Raw genomic sequence first — 23,414 nt, 5'->3', positions numbered from 1 at the left:
AAATGGAACAATTCTACCCATATTCTCTGAAAAATAATAAGTAATTCATATATAGAGAAAATCATATAGGAGGATGGAGGCAATACCTTATTTTTACATTTATTAATAGAATAATATCCTAAACTAATATAAAATGGGGTTAATTTTGTGTTAATATAATTTTTTAGCTTTTTAATTTACATGAGAAAGTTACTTTATCCTGTTCTATCATGGGAATCACATTACCGTATTAATGAGAATGTAAATAAAATGATCACTTTCATCATATACTAAGTGTTACTTAATTGCAATGTATATATTTTACCATTCACCCAGCATTTATCAATAGATTTTATTTAAAAGTTATTATAATTGATTTATTTAAATTAATCAAAACTTAATAATCAGGGCGGATGGTAATGACTCCTAAAATTTTGAAAATTTTAAAATTTTTAAAATTTTCATTATACATTTTATTTTTATTTCAAAATTTTAATTAAGTTATTCTAATTTTTTAAAATTCTCATTAATCTCAATTTTTTTAAATTTTATTAAACCCTCGAATTATTTAAAGAAAACCATTTAACTCCTAAATTAAAAAAAAATCCCTCCATCAATGTTAATTTAGTAATGGGAATGTTTTTTTTCCTTTGAGAAGAGAAATGGGAAATGTTAAGTCACTATTTTATTGACAATGACCCAACAATTTCATTATCAAAACATAAATCCAAATAAATTATCTCAATTCATTAAAACCATTACAAAAAAAACTGGTTTTTCATTACAAGACAGTGGATCGATTAGGCAACCTTAATTAATAAACCTGTCCTCGCACTGGAACAAAAACAACAACCAAGTTGCTCTGCAACTCTAGCCGGAAAAAAAAAAAAAAACCTTTTGAAGGATTTGATTTCTACATGAATTTAACGTCGAGATATGTCGTCGGATTTAACAGTTTTCGCCGCTGTGGGCCGGAAGCGGTTCAAGCACAAGAAGGTGGAATCTTTGGGACTCCTTGACGTTGTAGCTCCACCAAAACACCATCCGTTGATGGCGGTTTCAGCCCGATAGGAAGCGGCAGCCACGGTTTCGATAAAACGTCCCCGATAGCGGCATCGATGCTCTCTTTCGACTGTGTCACATAATTCGTAGATATAAATATTATGGATGAAATCATAGATTTAACGTCAATAATAATTATTGAGGGTTATTTTGTTAAAATGCTTAAAATTTTTATCTTATATCGTAAGTATGTGAATTAATGTTTATCCAAGAATTTTTTTAAATTACTTTGCTTTTATTTGTTTATTGAACTAATATAACTAAAATCCTCGTTTAAGTTTAAGAATTATCATTTTAATAATATGATTTTTAAGATTCGAATTTAACTTTTTTTTCAGTGTTTTATAACTAATTCATTGATAACAAAGTATAAGCTACTAACCGGATGTAAGTCGACGAGAGGGTGGCGACGTAATTGGCTGGCCGGGACAACGATGCCGGTGTCAGCTTTGTACATTGCATGGTGAGGAGGAATGCCCGGCACCGGTACTACACCAAATCTCTGCATGTAAATTATAGCACCAAATCCCACTAAATTAATAACCTAATCATTTTAATTTGATTATATAAATACATACATGTATACAAAATAAGAAGCCTCCAAAACAGTAATGAGTGAACGGTTTACCGTTGGTGCCGCCGTCAATGGCGGTGGAAAGCACGGTGTTCCCGGGGTTTGTCCATTTGGTACCTAATAAACCAAAAAAAAAAAAAAAACACTTTTAGCAGCTAATATTCTTTTAGATTTCTACTAAAGAAAAGGGTGACAAGAGCATACACGGTGGTGCTGATGGTGCCAAAAGCTAGGGTCTGCCGGTGGTGGAGGTCCCCAAGCTGGCCGTGGTGGTGGCGGAGGGGGTGCTAAGTGTTTTGGCCATAAGTGCATTATAGACTGATCCATAGTGGGATGACCCCATACATGCAATGGCCTAAAATGGTGGTTCTGGTGGTGCATGGGTGAAGCCGATGGCGGGAAACCCATTGTGGGTGGAAGCCAATGGTTCATATCTCGCTTCCCTCCTCCACCAACCGGCGTAGCGCCGCCGTATATTTGCCGTCTGTGTATCCAACTTGCCGCCTCCGCTTCACGAGCTAGTAAATGCTTCCTATGAGATCTATATTTCTGCACCACAAAACATAATTATAACAAAAATATATATATTTATCAACAAATTTAATGAAATTCTTAAAATTTTAATCGATGAACAGCCGAAAAAAATATTTTTTTGAAGAATTAATGGTTATAATTATATTTACTTGAAGATGGCTGGCGATGTTATGGCGAGTGAGACAATCAATTCCCATAAGCTCTAAAATTCTCGACGGCACCGCCTTATCCACCCCGAGCTGCTCCACCGCTTGTACAAATCTTCGGTGAAGCTCCGGCGTCCAATCCACCTTCAAACAATTCAAAATAAGAGAAAATTAGCAACAAAGAAGCCTAATTCTTTTTAGTGACGGATTTTGAACTAAATGAAACCCTAAAATCCGAGTATCAGTTACCTTCACTTTTCGAGTGCCTTGATTGTTGTTGTTACTCTTTCCTTTTATTGACGATTTTCTTCCCTTATCACCATCTTTAGAGCCTGTTTTAACTGCTTTAGTCTCCTCACTTTTACTGACGGTTTCCTCATCGCCTTTGCTCGTCGAAACCTTATTTTCTTCTTCATCTTTCCTCTGATTATCACTTTCCTCGATTTTTTCTCCCGACGCATTCATCTCCGATTCCTCGCCGGCGGGGGGCAATTCAGCCAAAATTTCGGGGTCCATCTCCAAATCAGGTAACACGTCGCCATCAACACCGATGCTGAGAAAAAGATCGTCGAAATCGATACTTTCAAGTAAGTTCCCGTCAGCGAAATCCGGGAACTCGTCGGAGCTGATTGTGAAAGTACTCTCCATCTCTCCTTCGTCATCATCTGTGCTTGTGTTGTTCCTCAAAGGTGACACAGCTAGCATTAATTCAAACTTTTTTTTTCCCTTCTTTTTTGCTTCCTTCAAAGATTAAAACCAAAACTACAAACAACAAGAAACGGTTGAACCCAGAAATTATATATATAATGAGTTGGTGGGGATTATGGCCGTTTGTGTACCGTGAAAATCTGGGGAAATGGAGTGTGGAAAATGGGATATGCACCACAACTTGGGTTGAGAGTTGAGACCTCTTGCAATTTGTTTGTTTTTACATATGTTTTTGTTCTTATTCAGAGTTTTGGCTTGAAAGCTTCCAATTTTTTTAAAAATATTTTTAAAGACTAATTTATGTTATAAATAATAATTAAAAATTACTATATCTATATTGCTATTAAAATTACATTATTAAAAATAATAATAATGAAGGGGTAAAAGTGGATTACTCTTCAAATGGGGTTTGATGGGTCATCATACCCTACTATAGGAGTGTGCCAAGCACACATTAAATTTTAGAACCATAATTTTAAATTAAGTTTCATATTCGAACTCTGAAGTCGACATTGTTTGGAGGGGTAGTCCCGACACCTGAATATGGATTGTAAAACGAACATAAAGTAATCATTCAAGCAATTTATATATACTAGAAACTCTATCACACGCGTATACGTTTGAGAATCATATATTTAAAATATAAATTTGTATTTAAAAATATAATATACAATAAACAATGAAAAATATGATTTGGAACCGATAAATAATAACAGATGAAAATATTTTATTAACAATATAGATACACAAATATAATGATGAAAAATATTTTATGTTAAAAGTTAAAATTTTAAGTTTACTCGAGAATTATTATTGGTGAAATTGTAAAGAATCCGTTTATAAGTTCATTAAACACGAATTCAATCCCTATATATGTTAATTTTAGTTATTTTATTTAAAAATTATATAAAATAATAAAAGACAAAAATGTCATCAAAATAACAATAGTATTAATTTAATAAAAAGTATATTAATCATTTCCTAAATGAACTGATACCCATCGTGACACCAATTCAATTAGGAGTTTTATTAATAGTATGAATATAGAACAGAAATTAGATATTCCGAAAACGATCCAAACACCCATTCTAATCGATTTTTAATTTCTCTTCTTTTTTTTTTTTTTTCTCAAACCCTAATCCCAATCCACATAAGATATTTTAACATCGATTCACTCATGTGATTTTAATTCCATAATCTAAATACAACATTCTAGGTATCCTTTTGAAAAATATATTAATGAGGATCCTTAATCAATTTATGTCCACCAATTTCTCAATTTGGTGAAAGCACATGTACGAGGATTCCCATAATTATTGCATAAAAAAAGAAAAAGTTGGATGATTATGTAATTATCTTAAAACTTTTTAATTCATTCAATAAATAGTCATCAATCAATCAAGCAATTAAGTTAAACAGTGTATTCACAAAAACTTGTCTCAATCAATGTTTTATTATTTTTATGCTAAAATTTAATTTCAAATGAAAATAAGTTTAAATATTCTATGAATTCCTATATACTTTTTAAAATTTAGAAATTAGTCCTTATACTTTTAATTTTAAGGATCTAGTTTATCTATTTTTCATATTTCAAAATTCGGATCTAATTATTAAAATATTAATTTTCTTTTATTGAATTTATTGGTTTGATATTTGAAATAAAAAAAATTTACTCGTTCAATAACAATGTAACTAAAAATAACGTTGTAATGAACCAAATTTTAACAAAATTATTAAAATCACATCATTTATGGTCTTTTCTAATTATTTAATATTATTTCAGTAATTTTTTCATGACATTAACACATAATTTTGGTAAATTTTTTTTACCCCGAACCCTAAACCTTAAACCTCAAATCTCAAACATCAAACTTAAACCCTTAACCCGAACTGTAAACCACAAACTCATGTGTCAAAAAATTCCTAAAATTATGTGTTAATGGCATAAAAAAAATTGTTAAAATATCATTAAATAATTAAAAAATGATCATAAACAATGTGACGAGAATTGTTCATAAAATAATTTATCTTACAAGAAAAAAATAAATTAATGCCACTTTTAATTTCTTGTAAAAAATATCAAGAGCTGGTTGGTCACTTTTCACTTTTTGTCTCTTTGAGAGTAAACAACAAGGAAAGTACACTTACATATCTTTAGCTTCAGAAATATCAAAGAAAAATTGATAATAACTACTTTTACATTTAATTTCAGCCACTAGATGTGTATATATATAATAATGTGAAATGAAATATTATTTTTTAATATTTTTAAATATATTACGAATTAAAGGATAAGGGTAACAATGATTGAACATGAATTTCGAGTCTAACAACAAACCTTAATTTATGATTTAAAATTGAATAATTTAAGTTATTGAGTACGGACTTTAGTTTTGGATAATTTACATTCTAAGTCAATGAACTTAACATCAACTTTCGTGTAAATCACAATAAACTTTTATTATTAACAAATTAGATCGCTTGGACTGGTTTTGTTAAATAATTTCAACGTGAATGTGTCTTATTAAAGACATGTAGACCTGATCATGGGCTAGGCAGGGTAGGGTTAGGGCTGGGCTGATGTAAAACTTTAAGTTCGGTATGGCCCGAAAATGGCCTAAAATTCTACTCAAGCCTGACCCAAATTTAAAAAAAAAAAAACTAAACTCAAGCTCAAACCACCCTACTCGTATTGATTTTTTTAGATTATGTTTATATAAAAATAAAATTATTAATAATAGAAGTTGAGTGATATAATTTGATAAAATTAAAAGTTTTGTTACCCATATGAAAATTGGTGCTAAATTAAGTGGCCTCAAATGTAAATTGCCATTTTATTTTTGGATAAATTGTATATTATCTATCTATCTACATCTAATACTTATATTTAAACACTTTACTAAGTTAATGTCACCCTTGACCTAATTATCAACTCACTATGAAATTATAAAATACCCTCCTTTTAAATTATAATTAATATTATTACGGTGATACTTTTATTTTTTCATATTTTAATATCATCTTTAAATAAAACATATTCAATAGTGTTACAATATAGGTTCATTATCACTTCACTCGTATTCATTATTGAATAAAAATTTATAAAATATTTTATTTAACCCATATCATGGGTGCGACAAAATCTAGTTATATTTAAGCTTTTAAGCGAGTTGGTGTCACGAGTCAACCAGACAATTGGTCACCAACTCAATCGAAAAATGGTTAAAGTGTATGTTCTTTTACAAACTAATAAATATAATTATGAGAGTATTTTTATATTTTTACATTAAATAAATCTAAGAAAATAAGAAAACACGATGAAATTTGAACTTAAAACCATGAATTCAACCAATTCGTATTTATTTTTAATTTTTTAAATAAATATATGTTTTATTTTTTCACCACAACCTAATATTAATTTCTATATTTTTATATTACATTTTATTTTTATTATAATTCACTTCATCCAAACAAAGTTATTTATCATTTTCTAAATGATAATTTTAATGAGAATGACGTGATTACATGATTTAAAACAACAAAATGTATCAAATTTAATAATTTATAATAAAAAATCTAATTTATGAATATGATCAAACACTCGAATTATTGAGATTTGACGTTAGCAAAAACGTGATCGCTAGTTTTTCTTAATTTGGATAAACCTTTGATCTATCATTTTTTCCTTGTTTTAAATTACAATTAATAATTAAATTTGTTATAATAAACATAGATAATGACGGTAGAATAATGATAAAATAATAATAAAATAAGAATACATAGATTTTATGTGAAAAAATTTCAAGAAAAATCACGAGCGGATAAGAAGAAATTTACTAATATTGAAAAAAAAATTATATAAGATGAATTTCGACTACAACTATTCAAGGGTTGGAAAAACATCAACCTCTTATTTTCTCATTGTATTTGTTTATTCAACAAATGAAGGAATTCGGCTCACACAATCTCTAAAAACATTTATATAATATTATTAAATAATAATTTTAATAATAATATTATTATTATTAAAAAAAACCCTCCAATTATGAAATGCTGTGAAAATCAATGACCACAATTTAAAAGATATTCTGCAAATCGGTTGAAACGTGTACTTTCCTTTTCTAGCATTTTTGTCGCTGTCGTTTTGCAGTGTTGCAAATTGTCGTTTCGGCTTGCAGTCGTTGTGCTTTCGTTTTCTTTAAATGTTAGCCATAAGAAATTAAATTAATTTTTATTTTTCCATCAAAAATATTTTCTGATTTTAAAATAAATATATTTTCATAACCCAATATTTATAAATTACACATTATGATGTCATTATCGCATGAGTCAATTCTACATCGAGATAAAAGATATTTTAAATTTAGCTTAGCTTCAATTTAAATTATTGTATAATAATTATGCCAAATTTATAAAATATATCCTTAAATAAAATTTTATTGACTATTAAATTAATATTTTACAAAAAATTATTTTCATTAAATCATACTCTAAAATAGTTTTTTTTATAGAATTTATCTCTAATTTTGATATGGAATTACAATTATATGATTCACAATGATAAAAATATTAAATCTAGATCATTACAAGCATAATTAAATATTACAAAGCAATATTTGAAACGTAACTAACCTCGACTACAATAACTCTACACAATAGCCACACATGATGAGATTTTAAGTCAAAATAAATTTGGATAATGTCCACATGATTTATATAATGTGCCTTTAAAGTCCAAGGCCTCAGTCTTTGCCAACTTCGTCAAGGCTCGACATGCATTCCTAACACAAAGTTTTAACCTTTTGCTTCTTTGATTTGTTGTCTACTGTTGAGGGGACGTTGATTTCATTAGATATTTTGTCTCGTCATTGTAACACGTGTGTCGCTTGAGACATGAGGGGCATGATGAATTAATATCATCCTCACATTCCCCCGATTTATCATTGGCAGGCAACTAATAGGAGAAGTTTGAGAAGTATCGTCCATCGAGAGTTGAAGATAACTCATTGGGCCCATATTGTCCATGTTAGAAGTTGTCTTTCAACTCTACCAAAGCGCAGCTATCTGAAGAGATGACAAGTTCACAGAGTGAGAATGCTTTCTATAGCAATAGGTCACTTATAGGTGTGAATGTTACTACCTGAGCTAACTATATTCTATAGGATAGGGATTCAATTCCAACCGTGTACAACGCTTACAATTTGCTTGTTCAGGTACCCAATTAGGTGCTTTCAATCTATGAACTCACTACCTCTTTAGGCACTCAAGCCTTCAATAGAGTTAAAAGACAGAACCCTTATCGAAGATAATATTGATCCATCAAGAGGCTAGTTGACTTTCGACAAACAACACTTTGCAAACTATTTCCAATGAAATCCTTTCGTCAACGACTACAAATTTCATATTCGTCATAAAAGAACTTAAAAGTTTTCTTAAAGAGAAAAAAAAAGAAAGAAAAAAGCTAAAATATGACATAGGTTCCTATACTCATCAAAAATTCAAAAATTAATTATTGTACATTTACTTTCAAGAATTTAGTCATTCTATTTTTTCAAATTTCAAAATTTAGGTCCAATTGTTAGCAATGTCTTCTTTTTCTTTTTTGTAAATTTATTGGTTTGACATTTTGAAATAAAAAAAGATTCACTTAGTAGCAATATAACAAAAAATGATGCTGTAATGAACTTAAATTTAAGAAAATAGTTTTAACAAAGATAACAGTTGGACCTGAATTCTAAAATCTAGAAAGTAAAGGGACTAAATTTTAAAAATAAAAATATATAGAGTAAATTTTAAATTTATAAAAATCACATAAACTTAAAACATATTTTAACCAAAAAAATCATATAAATTTTCATATTTTTCCTCCAAATTCATATAAATTTACATCAACTAACTGTTTCAATCAATATAAATATATAAAGAATTTTATTGACATTGACAAGACTAGTTGATAGCCAAAACTTTTCTTCAATTGAATAGCCAAAACTATTTCAAACTTCAAGGGCATGGTGAGGACCATTTATTAAGGCTGATTTTTCAATAAATATAAGAATAAGGACTTATATATGTTAGTATAAATTTAAACAATTTTTATAATTATTTTATATAATTAACATTTTACCAACCAAACTCTCATATTTTATATTTCATACACCTACATCCCACATATAAAATTTTAAATAAATTGAAAATATTTAATTATTTTTTATATAAAAAAGTTTTCAAAAATTATTCATAACTATTACGTGCATGATAAATGCAATTAATTAATAAAGGATGATTTGTGAAAATATTAATCATACAAAAAGTTATTAAAGCGTATAAAATTTCTTTAATTTTAAGGAGCGTTTCGTTTGTCGAATCTTAGATTATATTCCGTAATAGAATTATGGGAATGTAATATTACAGGTGAAATATGAGTGTATCTTATTTGATTGATTTAGTTGGATTGTAAGATGCCAGTGTTTGATTGGCGGAATATAATATTGCCTAAAAGTACATTTTACTCAATTGTCCTTGTTATAGAATTTGTTTTCTTGAACGAGTTTAGTTCCTTCAATATTTTTTAGTCTCACATTTTTAAAATTACGATAAACTATTGCAATTATTACTTTTTTTATCGCAATTTATATAATAGTAAATAAATATATTGTGTTGAAATAAATTTATAAATCATAATTATAATAATTCATTAAAAGTGATTGTAACACCAACCATAATTATAGTTTTAACAATAATTAATATATTATTAAATTCTTAAATAAAATATTATAATGATTATAATTGTAATGTATGACATATCTTGGTTCACTCTTATGAAAAAATATTTTGTTTTTAATTAGTCTTAAACATTATTTAATAAAAATAACCTAAATTGATTAGAATTATAAAAACAAGATAAAATGGTCCAAATTTTAATATTATTCCTATGATCTAAGATTACCTAAGAAATGAGCCGTAATGGGATTATACATTATATTACAGAATAGCTGTAATGTGAGGTTACAAGATGGTTGGAATGTTGAAATTCAAACACCGTAATTTCATTCTAGAATGTAACATTATGACCTGTAATATTGTTACATTCAACAAACCAAATACCCTCTTAAGGTTAATATAACTTTTAGTCCCCAAATTTAGTAATTAGATCCATGTTAGTACGAATATTTTTTTATATACTTTGATAACCGAACATGGCAACTAAGTCAATTTTAGTCTCTAAACTTATCAAATGTAAAAGTTTAAAGATGTAATATTCTAAGATTGTGCCACATTATCAAATCGTCATAAAATCTGAGTTCTTAGATCAAAATGTACTTAACTGCTAAATTCATGGACTAAAAGTTATATTAAACCTTAATATTATATAATATCATGAATCAACCGAATATTATTGAATTACAAAGTAAATTATATTAATTTTACTGTGTTTTCATCATTTTATAATTTTATATACAAAATAGAAAATATATATGACCCATAAGGGATTTATATATAAAACACTACATAATTTTTAATATATTTATTGTACCATTTAAATTAAAGTATAATTTATTTTTTAATTAATTTTTATACATATTTATTACATAATTTTATTTCTCAAGAGAGAGGAAGTGGATGAAGTGGAACCACCATTGACACATTAAGAGAGAGGAAGTGGATGAAGGGAACCGCCATTTTTAACATTAACTAGTACCGTGAAAAATGACACAGGTGTCTTAATACTAGCGTGTCCTGGTGTGGACATGGACATGTTCTTCAATGGGTCCTCAATATAACAATAATTGTTCTTGTTGGTGATTATATTGTGAGTACACCACTCTCACTTTCTCTTTCAATGTGTCTTTTCCTTTCCTCGAAAAGAGGTCCCCTTTTCCACCCTCAATACACTTAGTAGGGGGAAAGGTTGATTGAATATAACGGTTAGATTGAAAATCGGTTAGTATATTAGTTCAGATAAATAAGAGTGAGTGCTCGATTGAATTAAGTAAAAAATTTAGAATTAATCGAGTTGACGAGATCCTAACTCGATTTGAATTTTTTTAATCGAGTTAAGTCAAAAGAAATTTAAGTTAAATCAAATCAATTAAAATTGTTCGAGTTGAATTAAAAAATCAAACATAACAAATTAAAATATTGTTAGAATATAACTAATTTTAGGTTAAAGCACATAAATTAGTCCAAATAGTTACATCCTTAGCTATTTTGTTAAAATGCTAACATAACTTTTTTTAATACTTAATATGCTAATATATATATATATATATATTGGCATGATAAGTCGAAATAAACATTTTAAAGAAAACATTTCACCTCGACATTTTAACTAGAACAGTGAAAAGTCTCAACTATTTGAACACACAAATAATATTATAAAAATAAGAAGATCAGAATATATCAGATTAATATTAAATCTTAAATTTAAAAATAATAAAATCATAATAACCATAATTTAACCTAAAATAATCTATACCCAACACACTAATCTTTGTTTTTTATTATAAATTTTAATATTTTAATGAATTTAAATTATACTATATATAAGCAATGCCCTAAGGGTCCTTTATATGACACATGTATGTTTTCTCTTTCTTTATTTGTAGTCACAATAAGATATTGGTCAAATTCTAGTTTTGATCCATTGGCTATGCTTATGTTTGAGATTTAATCTTTATATTTTAATTTGACATGATGTGTTCATACTTTTACGATAATATTAATTAGTCCAAATAGTTAAAATGTTGACATATTTTTTAACAAAAATATGTTTCATACATTTATAAAAAAAATAACTATTTCGAGAAGATAAGTTGGGATAAGATTTTATAAGAAAAGATTCACCTCAACATTTTAACTGTAACAACGAAGGGTGTCAATTATTTTGGATTAACTAATAATGTTATAAAAAGTAGAGAATTAAATTATGTTAAGTATAAATACTAAATCTAAATTTAAACATAGTAAAGAGACTATAACCATAATTTAAACTAAAATAAGTTATATCTATTACGATCATTTTTATCTAATTTTGAAAAAAATTAATAAATTTAAATATTTTCAAGAATCTAATTAGTAATTATCTTAATTATAAAAATAAAATAAAATAAATCCAAAAAAATATTCTCTTTTTCAAATAGTTGTATTTAAAATGAAAGTTATTTAAATATTTCATTTTTTTCCACAAGTTTTACTAATTAGAAAAGGAGGTCTTGATAATTAAATTTAATTTTGGTTGAATTTGTAAAATTGAGGTAATGAAATTACGATATTTTGGATTCGAATCATATAATCCTCATGTTATGTAACTATTTTCATAGATTTATCAAAATATTATAAATACTATCAAAATTAGAATCCGATTAATGAGTGACATCAATCCAATTTAATGAGGCATAATTAGATGTGCTCATGGGTAGGGCCGATTCCAACAAAAAATTTGGGCCCTTTTGGTAGGTTGGGCCCAGCCTGAAAAATGGGCATAAATTTTTACTTAAGTTCAACTTGGATAAAAATGTTAAAACCCGTAATATTTATGCAATGTTTTTGTTCATATGTAAATGTTGAGGTTAAATTTGTTACTATATCAATAACAAGTATGCACAATTGATGAAAGACATTATTAACATCATGATAAATTGTCCTTAATTGCTCCAATTTTTTGAGAGAGACTAATTTACTAAATTTCAAAATTGGGAGGGACTGGAGAGGTATTTTTACCTTTTATTTTCATGTTAGTTGGGCTTAAAACATTGTCCGTTTATTTTGGGCTTTAAATAAATTCTATAAGAATTCTAACAATTTGGGCTTAAAACATTGTGAGTTAAATTTGGGCTTTTAATCAATCAGGTTTTACACAAAAAAAGGGCAAAAACGCTAGAAGGAGGGCTCGAACCTCCGACCTTGTGGTTAACAGCCACACGCTCTAACCAACTGAGCTATTCCAGCCTTGCTTAAAGTGTTTCCCATTACCTTATTTATTTAAGTAAATTTCTGTAAATTTTACAATTTCATGTTCAAGGTTCATAATCGCCTCTCTTAATAATACTGCCCCCAAGATTCGAATTTGTGTATTTGTATGCTTTATCACCAAATCCAACACTTGTTAATTTGATAAGCTTCTGTATAATTATTGTATATTCATGTCATATTTGTAATAGTTTTTTTTTTCTTACATCATATTTATATCCCGTAATATTATTATGTATTTATATTTAAAAGTCAATATATCTAACCACCACAAACTTTAAGGTAGTCATTTCATTGAACTAGGTCTTCGATCCACTCTGGATCAAATTCATAATCTAGTACCAAAAGATTAAATTCTCTTAACAAATTTGTCGATTAAAATATTTTTTCCCCTTAACAAGTAAGTAAACAGTAAATTTATTCATGGATCGAATTAAGTTAAAATCCGGTTTAAACAAAACTTTCATTTTCAATCTCGAAATTGACAAATTTAACATGACGATAAAATGAAAAAAATCAATATTTAATTTTATAATTAAATTTAAATATTAGTTTTCATTATTTTATCTAAATCCAAACTTCACCAACCAGATAAAAAGATTCTTTTTTTTTAACTCAAGGGAAAGCTCAAGGCAGGTCACCTATTAATTATGTTCGATTTGCCCAAAAATAGGGATGAAAACGTCAAAGCCTCAAAGGTCGCCAAAATGGAGATTTCCACAACTGTACCAATGTGAAAAAAAAGGAAAAAAAAAAACAAGTTGAAGCTCCACACGTTTAGTTAATGGTCCTTGACATTTGAATTGATTGGATATTTATGAAAAGGTTAAAATATGGTGTAGGTCCTTATATTCCTTATAAATTTTAAATGTAGTCCTTGTATTTTTATTTTTAAGAATTTACTCTATTTACTTTTTAAATTTTGGGTCCAATTATTAACATTCTTACTTTTTTTTTGTTAAATTTGTTGATGTGATATTTTAAAATTAAAAAAAAAATCCACACTTGGTCGTCATGTAACTTAAAAAACGATATTGTAATGAACTTGAGTTTAACAAAATTATTTTACCAGTTAACAGTTTGACCTAAATTTTAAAATCTGAAAAATAGAAGGAATAAATTCCTAGAAACAAAAATATAAAAACTAAATTCTAAATTTACGAATAGTATAGAGACTTATCACATGTGTTAACCTTTATGAAATCATGAGATTTTAGTGGCAAACAATTTAAAATGAGTTAGTTGTACTTAGTTCATAAGTTTTATTTCACCTAATTGGTACGTAGATTTGAAACCTTTTAATCAATTTGGTACCTTTTATTGGTACATGGTTTATCCCGTTAGATAAATTAACCTCCATTAATCTTGGGTTTAATTGTTAGACGTATTTTTTGAATTAATATATTTTCCATAACTATTTAACGGTCCACAAAAATTAATGTTTTTGAGATTGATGACTACCTTTCCCAAGAATGGCATCTTCGATGTTTGAACTTGAATAATTCATTTGGGAATGCGATATGTCTGACTATTGCATCCAACATTTGTTGGTTAAAAAAATTTATCAATCCATTGATTTAAATAAAAACTTTCGAATAGTTTAGTTTCTGCTTGTAACTTTTAAAAGATAATTGACACAATTTTAAATTTACTAATAATTTAGGGGCATTAAATGTAATTTCCAATAACCCATGAAATCTCAAAAATATTTTCAAAAAACACGTACCAAATCCTTTGACATTTTAAGTCAATATAATCCCAACACAAGGAAAGGTTCCAAAACAGCTAATAGCGCCCATTAATTATTCTCATTCCCATAGACCATTTGACATGGGCAAATAAAAAGGGTTAATATCAGCAAACATCGCTAAGTTAATTTTTAGATTTTAAATTAGTCCTTAAACTTTAAAATATTTTAATTTAATTTTCAAAATGTCAATATTATATCAATTAGATTCTTCCACTAGCTTACCTGTCAAATTGGATGTTAAATGTCATTTCAAATTTGATACGTAGCATGTTTAAAATACAAAAAAATCTAAACACATACATAGTACCTATCACAATTAAGTGATAGTTTGCATTTGGCATGTTAAAAGAGATAGTATCGATAAAATTTATGAGGGTTTTCATTTTTCTTGAGGTAAACCACATCCAATGTTATTAAACTATTATTAAATTTACGTTATGTGCACTCAACTTCAAAAAGTTACAAAAACAATATTTGAACTATTCGAAAGTTTTTCATTTAAGTCACTGGGCTACTAAAATTGATGTTGGATAACCTTCTCTATTCACACCATCTACACTAATCGAAAGCTCTCATTTCCTTTCTCATCTACAATTTAGTTATTTTTCATGAAACAATTTTGATCATCACAAATTTTTGAACTAAAATCCAAACAATTTTTTTCTTCAATCTTCAACATTGACTATTGGATCGACTTGGATCAATTTTATGTTCTTCTACTCATCGCTACTAATCTACCATATTGATTATTGAATCTTCACTTCGCGCTCTCTGGCAAGAATTAAAAAAAGCAACTTAAAAGCTAGTGACTTAATTGAAAACGTTTGAATAATTCAATGACTTGAATTAAAACTTTCGAATAATTTAGTGACTTTTTGGTAACTTTTCAAAATTAACTGCTCAAACGGAAACCTACTAATAGATTAGTAACCTTGGTATAGTTTACCCTTTTTTCTTATTAACACATCGAATTTCAAGTTATCTATGCTGTAAAACATATGTATTTATAATTTCATCCACACGATTCAAATATGCTCTACATTAGATTTAAATAGACATTTAACATTCAAGATAAAAACTACGTTAATTGATACAACATTAATACTCTAAGAACTTATAATATTTCGAAAGTTTGAGACAAATTTAAAATCTATGTAATAATTCGAGGACGTCCAGTGAATTTAACCCAATAAAAATAACAATCCACAATACGAAACAACAAGGAAATTTCATATTTCATTAGGGGTAAACCCGTCATTTCGACAGGCAGTTTCTTTCCGCGTCCGCCATTGCCATTTATATTATAAAATTTGACTAAAATCGTCTTCAACTTCAAATTTTAAACGCAGAACAAGAAAAAAAAAACCAAACAAAAGAGCTTTAAATTTTTTGTTTACAAACAAAAATGGGGGATTGCAGGCCATTGGGGTTCTTATTAGGACTCCCATTCGCTCTCATCGCACTGGTTTTATCCGTCGTCGGCGCCGTCATTTGGGTTCTCGGGTAAGTCTTCTTTCATATCTGTTTTTTTCTTCGTAAATGAAATCATATAGATCAAAGAGTTAAATTCCAGTAAAAAAAAAAAGGGTTTTGTTTTGTTTTTGATTGAAATTGTGGGATTCGATTATTTCAATGTTGTTTTAATTTTTTTTTTTTTTGCAGGACTATATTGAGTTGTCTTTGCCCATGCTGTATTTGTTGTGCTGGACTTGCCAATTTCGCAGTGAGTCTCATCAAGCTTCCTATTAAAGTTCTTAGATGGTTCATTGATCAAATCCCATGTTGATTTTAGTTCAAAGATCATGTTCTTCAATTTTTTTTTAAAATTTTTTTCTTTGATCTTAGAGAAAGTTGTGCTGATTTTAATTTGATTTTTTAGTTTATTATTTTGATTGTTTAGATGATTGATTTATGAATGTGGCATTGATGTTGGATGGTTTACAGAGTTTAAGCATTTGATTCTTGATTTTGGGTGCTTTCTCTTTTGTACATTCTAAGATGCTTTTGAACTTCTTTTTATGGATAATTTATTATTATTTTTGTTCTTTTATGTGCTAAAAGAGGTTTAAATTATAGTTTTATTGATTTAATTAAGTTTGGATTGCGAATTCGGATATTCACGAATGTTAGATTTATATTCTTTATTTGAATTATATATGGATTCGTATTTTAAATTTTTTTTTTACGATTAATTTGGAGTGGACGTGGATATATATACTAAATATCCTTTATTAGTAAATGTTTTCAACCGGTCAAGCTACCGATTCATCAGTCCAATCGATTCATCTTATTTGATTAAAAAAATAATTAAAAGATATTAAAAATTAGGTTCAACTACTTGACTTAATCAGTTTTTTGCCTGTTCAATAGGTCAATATCGATTTTCGGATCAACTGGTTTAATGTATTTTCTTAAATCAGTATACCAATTGGTTCTCGAATCGATTGACCAATTCGATTCTGTTCAAACAACTTTATTTGAAACCATATTACTTATTAGGATAACATATGTGGATTCGAGTTTGAATATTTGAATCCATTAGTTACAAAATACTTATTTTCATTGTTAATATATATATATATATAAATAATTTTGTCGGATTTAGATTTATAATATTTTGAATTTGAATATTGAGAAAACGATCAACAAATTAGGAATCGTTTTTATTATGGATTCGAATATTTGATCGATAATAATATTTAATTTGGATTTAAATTTGAAAAGTAATACTCGTATAAAAATTCGCTATTTTTAAAAATACACGTCATTACTTTAATTAAAAATAGTTTGTTAGTAATATTACGTCATTAAAATAAATGATTAAATTATATCAAATTAAATGTAAAAGGGATTAAAATGAGAATTAAACCCTTAAAAGATCATTGAAACAGAATGACGAGGATGGAGGAATAAGAAATTTAATCATGATTTTTGAAAAACAAAGGGAAGTTAGTGCGCCATTAATACAGAAACAGATAAAGATAAAGATAGGGCACATGTTTTGATTTCATAAATTTTTTGAACTTCGAAAAATCTCCGAATGATGCCCTCCAACTCCAAAGTATGTATTTATGGATCGGGTTGGATTTGAACATGTTTAAATATAATATTAATTAAAAATTTTAAAATTAAATTATTAGTGAAATCGGGTTGGATATTAGATTGCTTTTATTTTGGTCACCTAAAAATTATATTTTTAAAATATTGATCGGAGTAAAAAGACATTAAGGATTAAAGTAAAAAGCGATAAAAATTAAAATAATGCTTTAAAATTATCAAATTGTATTCGTTTATCCGTTTATCCAAAGTTCTAATTTATTTTTAATATTAAAATTTAAATTACAAAACATCAAAGTCAATTGCAAGTGTATATGAAAACCAAATTTCTTCGATTCTTAAGTCTTTTATATTAAGCTAAAGTAAAGAAAAATAGTTACAATTAATTATCTTTCATCCTAAACAAAACTTATAATCTCGAAGCGAAGAATGAGCAACTTATTTAATCAATTGTAATGATTTTTCTTTGCTTTTAGCTTAGTATGAAAAGTTCTAGATTATATAATCAAAAGAAAGTTAAGTTTTGCAAACAGTTATTAAATATGATTTCATTATGAATAATATAGAAACATAAAATAAAATTTTGAAATTTAGAAGGAAATTAATTTAATTAATTTCAATATTATAGCAATTAAGTCGATTAACATTATCAATGGATAAAAAATTCAACAAATTATTTAAATTATTTTTATGTTTTGAAATTTAAATTTTAATATTGAAAAAATTAGAATTTTTGACATTGTGATAAACAAGTACAATTTGACAAAAAAATTTACCCCAAACAACACTTTAAAAAATGGATTTTTTTTGGGTGACCAAAATAAAAATGATCTTGAAGTTAGTTGACCAAAATGAAAATGTGAACGTAATGTGGCGTGTACGATTAACTGCTGTTGGAGATTCAACAGTCGGGTGATTAAAATGAAAACACCCTATGACAGAATTGCAATAATTTCACTTTAAATGACCAAAATAAAAATAACCTAAAAATTGAGTGACCAACTATATAGTTTATTCAATTTTTTATAATACTTTTAAAAAATAACTCAAATTAAGCATTTTTTTTATTAAAAACCTTTTACAATTTTACTTTGTTTTTTCATAAAAATATCTTTAGTTTATCAACTTTTTCAAACTAAATATTTGCTTTGTCAATGACGGCATTGACCTTCAGATTGGTTGCTAGTCACAGTTCGTTAAATATTTTTGGTAGTTATATTTTATTTTTAATTTCAATTTACATTATTATAATTTTATCTATATTTTCTATATTTTTGTGGTTTTATTTTATCTACTCTATTTTCTTTAAAAATATATGTGATTTTAGGGTTTTTTTTAGAAATAACCCAAATAAAAAACTTGGGTGTAAAAAAAAAAAACCACTATCATCATGGTTAAATATGGCCCAATTTTTAACACCATGCCATCTTCTTTTCTTAATAAATAAGTATTCATTGATTGTACTAAAAAGCAATCATTAATTAATTTTGATAATTAATGTGAAAATATAGCGAATGAAGCTTCAATATTATTAGCAAAGGTTGAGGATTTAAATTTTGAAAGCTCGAGTTTGAGTTTCAATGTTTACATAATATTAAATTTATGCGTCAATATATAATTAGTTTTAATGCAAAACTAGTCTTTAGACTATCCCGCTGTTGTTATATAGGAACTTGAATTTTTTTTAAAAAAGTGGTATTTACATTATCAAATTCATTTCATTTTTTAAAAAAAATACAATATCATCTATTAAGAATGTGATACATGCCGGGGGACAAAAATCATTTTAGGGAGGCAATTATATAAATTTAAGAGGGTGCAAGGTGTAATTTTACCATTGTATCAACTTGTATATATTTTTTAATTTTTAAAAGACTTCAAAATAAATTTTATCATTTTAGAATAGCTAAAGCTAAAGCCTATTGCCCTAAGATTCGCACTTGATACGTAGTTCATTCTTACAGAATGTTATATATTTTAAGGATAAAATAAGATGAAATTAATAGTTTATGTACCATTTTAAACCAAAACTTTAAACACTTAAATAAAAAAGTATAATTTGGGTGCAAATTTTGTAATTAACCATATATTATTTTGGTCAATGAATTAAGATAATACATTATTTAATTTTTAATTAACCATATATTTTATTTTTATATTTTAATTTATTCATATTCATATTCTATTTTATTTTTATATTTATAATTTAATTTTAAAATTTTCCTCTAATGGACTACAAGGAACAACTTTAGTATTAAAATAAATTACATTTTGGAATATATATATATATTGTCTTTTACAATTTCTTATAAAATTATAACTTTTAGTATTAAAAATAAATAAACATTTTAAAATTTAAAAAATTTATATGGTGGGTAAAAAATTATGTTTCCTTCAAAATGCCGCAACAATTTAATAGAAGGATAAATTACAGCTAATGTCACTAAATTATTAATAAATTTATAGTTTGGTCATTCAATTTTAAAAAGTTAAAAAAAGGTCTCTAAATTATTCGAAAGTTTTCACTTAAGTCGCTGGGCTGTTAAAATCACTATTGTATACTTTCTTTACTTGCACTATATGTACCAGTCGAAAGCTCTTCTTCTTCTTCTCTTTTACGGTTCATTTTTTTATGAAACAGTTTTGAACATTACAAATTTGTGAACCAAAATCTAAACAATTTTTTTCTTCGATCTTCGACACGAATCGTTGCTTGGAGCTCACTAGTCAAACTTTAAAAAACTTAATAGCCAAGTAACTTAAATAAAAACTTTCGAATAATCTAATGACCATTTTGTAATTTTTTGAAGTTGAGTGACCAAAACTTAAACTTATTAATCATTTAGTCACATTTGGTGTTTGGTTTAATAAAATTAATAAGTTGTTTTTTATATAGAAAATTGCAAGGATTAATTGCACTAACTTTCTTTGAATTATGGATAAAAAATTTTAAAATATTTTAATTAAATCTAAAAATTAAACGATTATTTCAATCAACTTAAAAGAGCTTAATCAAGCTTTAAGTAGTCCAAGTATGTCTTAGGCCTAACCCGAGCTTAGAAATTGAGTTTAATTTAGCTCAAGCCAAATATTAGACCTAAAATTATGAGTCAAGCTTTGAGTTCGGTTTGACTTGATTACACTTAGAGCTGACCACTAGATTGACAGTAAACCTAATTGTAACTATATTTTTAATTCAAGGATTAAGTTAGAATATTTTGAAGTTCAGGACCAATTTAGACTTCAACCCACATCTTGGGGACTTCTACTGTAAATATTCCAATCAGCTAGTACTTTGAACATAGAACTGGGAAGGTGATGATATATATTCCAGGAACCTTCAACAATACGCAGTCCCCGCCACCAATCTCAAAACATCATACTCTTGATTGAATTGCTTTTAAAATATATTATTACTTTACAAATTTGAATTTCTAATACAAATATTTTTTAAGAATTTAACCTTTCGATTGAAACCAAAAAGGATCAAAAGAGTTGGAAAATAGAAAAAGATTGAAAATGGGTTTGGATTATTACAAGATACTGAAAGTAAGTAGCAATGTAAACGATGAAGATTTGAAAAAAGCATATAAAAGATTGGCTATGAAATGGCATCCTGATAAGAACCCATTAAATAATGAAGATGCTGAAGCTAAATTCAAGCAAATCGTTGAAGCCTACGAGGTATTGGATTAATCATCTTTGGTACTAAATTCAAGCATATGTTCAGATTTGTTAGCTTTGATTCATTTTATAATATGGGGTACCTAGTTTTTGCTTTATTAGATCTTGGTATTGGATTAATCATCTTTGGTACTAATTTACTGATCTGGGTGTTTGTTATTTTTTGTTAATTTTGTGTGTGTGTTTTTGTTTGTTTGAAGGTTCTAAGTGATCCTCAGAAAAGAGCAGTGTATGACCGGTACGGTGAAGAGGGTTTAAAAGGTGTGGCGCCACCGCCGGCATCAGGCGGAGCTTCCTTTTTTTCCACCGGATATGGAATCCCGACTACGTTCCAGTTCAATCAACAGAATGTTGCTGATGAAATATTTAGTGAGTTCTTTGGTGCTTTTGGTGGTGGTCTGAGAGGTACAAGATTCTCTAGTTCACTTTTCGGCAATGACATATTTGGCGGCGGCGGTGGCGGCAGGGGAGGCGTACGGTTCTCTGGTTCAGTTTTTGGTGATGATATTTTTGGATCAACGAACCAAGGTGCACTAAGAAAAGCTGCTCCAATGGAGAATTGGTTGCCTTGTAGTCTTGAAGAGCTATATAAAGGGACTACTAAGAAGATGAAAATCTCTAGAGAGATTGTTCATATCAGTGGGTAAATAAAAATCTTTTTGTTTTCTCAATTTGATCCCCGATTTTTGTTTATTTTCCAATTAAGGGATTCCCGACTTTTTCGGGAGAAGTTGATGAAATGTCATAGATCCCTCAACAAAGTCCTCTATTGTTTATTAGTCCATTCTTTCATTGTTAGATTAGGTCATATGTTCTCTGGTAAAATTACCATGAAGGTCCTTGTATTAGGTGTTAGATTACATTTTGCACAAACTGATCCTTTTTATTAAAATTTCGTCTATTTTTACAGTTAAAAACTGATGTGGTTGACAGCATAATTAAGCATTTTGCTCTTTGATCCAAAGAACTAAGACAAATCTGTCCATTTTTTTATTAGAGGCAAAATGTAATTCGACTCCTAATATAAAGGCCTCATTGTGCTTTTACTTATATTCTCCTTAGTTTATCTGTCTGTCCTTCCTCGACATCGAGTTTGTGGAGAACATGTGTAGGTTACATAGATATGTCGGAATGTAGGATGACGGTTGTGCACATCGGTTCTTATTGAGGTTCCTTTGATAGTTAGGGAGATCGTTTTCGTAGTTTGTTTAAGTTTGTGCAGCCAAGTCTCTTCGAGGGATTCGGACTATCAATTCTGTAGTCCGTAGGTACTGGAATTAGTTTCAGTGACCCGAATTTGTTTCCGTGTGAATGCATGATTTGTTACCATATTCAATAGTAAACTTGTTATTTTATCTATGATTGCAGCAATATCATGCAGGTGGAAGAGATTTTAACCATCAATGTGAGGCCTGGATGGAAGAAAGGCACGAAAATCACATTCGCGGAGAAAGGGAACCAACGACCAAATGTTATACCTGCTGATCTTATCTTTATCATCGAAGAAAAACCACACAATGTGTTTACTCGGGAAGGCAACGACTTGATCGTCGCACAAAAGATCTCCCTCGTCGACGCATTGTACGGTTGTACAGTTCATCTTACTACCCTGGACGGCAGGAATTTAACCATTCCGATACACAACGTAATACATCCATGCTATGAAGAAGTGGTTCCGAGGGAAGGCATGCCGATCCAAAAAGACCCTTCAAAGAGAGGAAACTTGAGAATAAAATTCGACCTCAAGTTCCCGACACGGTTGACCCCAGAACAGAAATCTGGAATCAAAAAACTCTTGGGACCTTGAGAGTTGAGACTGATATTGGGTAATGTTGTTTTCGTTCTTTTGATTCACTGCTTGAAAAAAATTACTGGTTTTTTATGCAGAAAGCTTCCCACATGTATGCTTGATAGTAAGAAAATATGAAATTTCTTTGTTAATCCATACAAA

The 23,414-nt window shown here is 28.0% G+C and overlaps 3 protein-coding genes and 1 non-coding gene across 5 annotated transcripts; 2 read left to right on the top strand and 2 right to left on the bottom strand.

Moving 5' to 3' along the window:
• Positions 1-685: 685 nt before the first annotated feature.
• Positions 686-3,249, bottom strand: LOC108480814 (transcription activator GLK1). The gene is made up of 6 exons (XM_017783924.2): positions 2,545-3,249; positions 2,299-2,439; positions 1,820-2,164; positions 1,670-1,732; positions 1,424-1,543; positions 686-1,111 (listed from the first exon to the last, which is right to left on the bottom strand). Exons 1-6 carry the CDS (start codon positions 2,998-3,000, stop codon positions 962-964), a joined length of 1,275 nt encoding a protein of 424 aa, XP_017639413.1. The 5' UTR covers positions 3,001-3,249; the 3' UTR covers positions 686-961.
• A 9,628-nt stretch (positions 3,250-12,877) lies between these two features.
• Positions 12,878-12,951, bottom strand: TRNAN-GUU (transfer RNA asparagine (anticodon GUU)). Its single transcript has one exon. It is a non-coding gene; the product is annotated as a tRNA-Asn (tRNA).
• Positions 12,952-16,044: 3,093 nt separating this feature from the next.
• On the top strand, positions 16,045-16,782 carry LOC108482506 (signaling peptide TAXIMIN 2). The gene is made up of 2 exons (XM_017785640.2): positions 16,045-16,225; positions 16,385-16,782. Exons 1-2 carry the CDS (start codon positions 16,128-16,130, stop codon positions 16,506-16,508), a joined length of 222 nt encoding a protein of 73 aa, XP_017641129.1. The 5' UTR covers positions 16,045-16,127; the 3' UTR covers positions 16,509-16,782.
• A 4,349-nt stretch (positions 16,783-21,131) lies between these two features.
• On the top strand, positions 21,132-23,353 carry LOC108483415 (uncharacterized). 2 transcript variants are annotated; one of them, XR_008287133.1, is made up of 3 exons: positions 21,132-21,463; positions 21,664-22,731; positions 22,845-22,886. XR_008287133.1 is itself a non-coding variant. In XM_017786797.2 (3 exons), exons 1-3 carry the CDS (start codon positions 21,299-21,301, stop codon positions 23,268-23,270), a joined length of 1,047 nt encoding a protein of 348 aa, XP_017642286.1. In that variant the 5' UTR covers positions 21,132-21,298; the 3' UTR covers positions 23,271-23,353. The 2 variants fall into 2 exon arrangements, 1 of the variants encoding a protein (XP_017642286.1); XM_017786797.2 differs by having other exon boundaries at positions 21,664-22,106; positions 22,832-23,353.
• The last annotated feature ends 61 nt before the right edge of the window (positions 23,354-23,414 follow it).

Source organism: Gossypium arboreum, chromosome 1 (assembly GCF_025698485.1).
Source record: "Gossypium arboreum isolate Shixiya-1 chromosome 1, ASM2569848v2, whole genome shotgun sequence".
NCBI classification, from domain to species: domain Eukaryota; kingdom Viridiplantae; phylum Streptophyta; class Magnoliopsida; order Malvales; family Malvaceae; genus Gossypium; species Gossypium arboreum.
The sequence above is the reverse complement of the archived record's forward strand: the minus strand, read 5'-3'. Positions and strand labels throughout refer to the sequence as shown.

What these genes read in the sequence shown, in the direction of transcription:
- LOC108480814 (XM_017783924.2), bottom strand. Translation starts at nt 3,000, where the DNA reads ATGCTAGCTGTGTCACCTTTGAGGAACAACACAAGCACAGATGATGAC. An exon ending in GGCACCATCAGCACCACCGT is followed by an intron (nt 1,733 to 1,819) that starts GTATGCTCTTGT and finishes TTGGTTTATTAG; the next exon opens with GTACCAAATGGACAAACCCC. An exon ending in CTCTCGTCGACTTACATCCG is followed by an intron (nt 1,112 to 1,423) that starts GTTAGTAGCTTA and finishes TATGTGACACAG; the next exon opens with TCGAAAGAGAGCATCGATGC.
- LOC108482506 (XM_017785640.2), top strand. Translation starts at nt 16,128, where the DNA reads ATGGGGGATTGCAGGCCATTGGGGTTCTTATTAGGACTCCCATTCGCT. An exon ending in GCCGTCATTTGGGTTCTCGG is followed by an intron (nt 16,226 to 16,384) that starts GTAAGTCTTCTT and finishes TTTTTTTTGCAG; the next exon opens with GACTATATTGAGTTGTCTTT.
- LOC108483415 (XM_017786797.2), top strand. Translation starts at nt 21,299, where the DNA reads ATGGGTTTGGATTATTACAAGATACTGAAAGTAAGTAGCAATGTAAAC. An exon ending in AAATCGTTGAAGCCTACGAG is followed by an intron (nt 21,464 to 21,663) that starts GTATTGGATTAA and finishes GTTTGTTTGAAG; the next exon opens with GTTCTAAGTGATCCTCAGAA. An exon ending in GAGATTGTTCATATCAGTGG is followed by an intron (nt 22,107 to 22,831) that starts GTAAATAAAAAT and finishes CTATGATTGCAG; the next exon opens with CAATATCATGCAGGTGGAAG.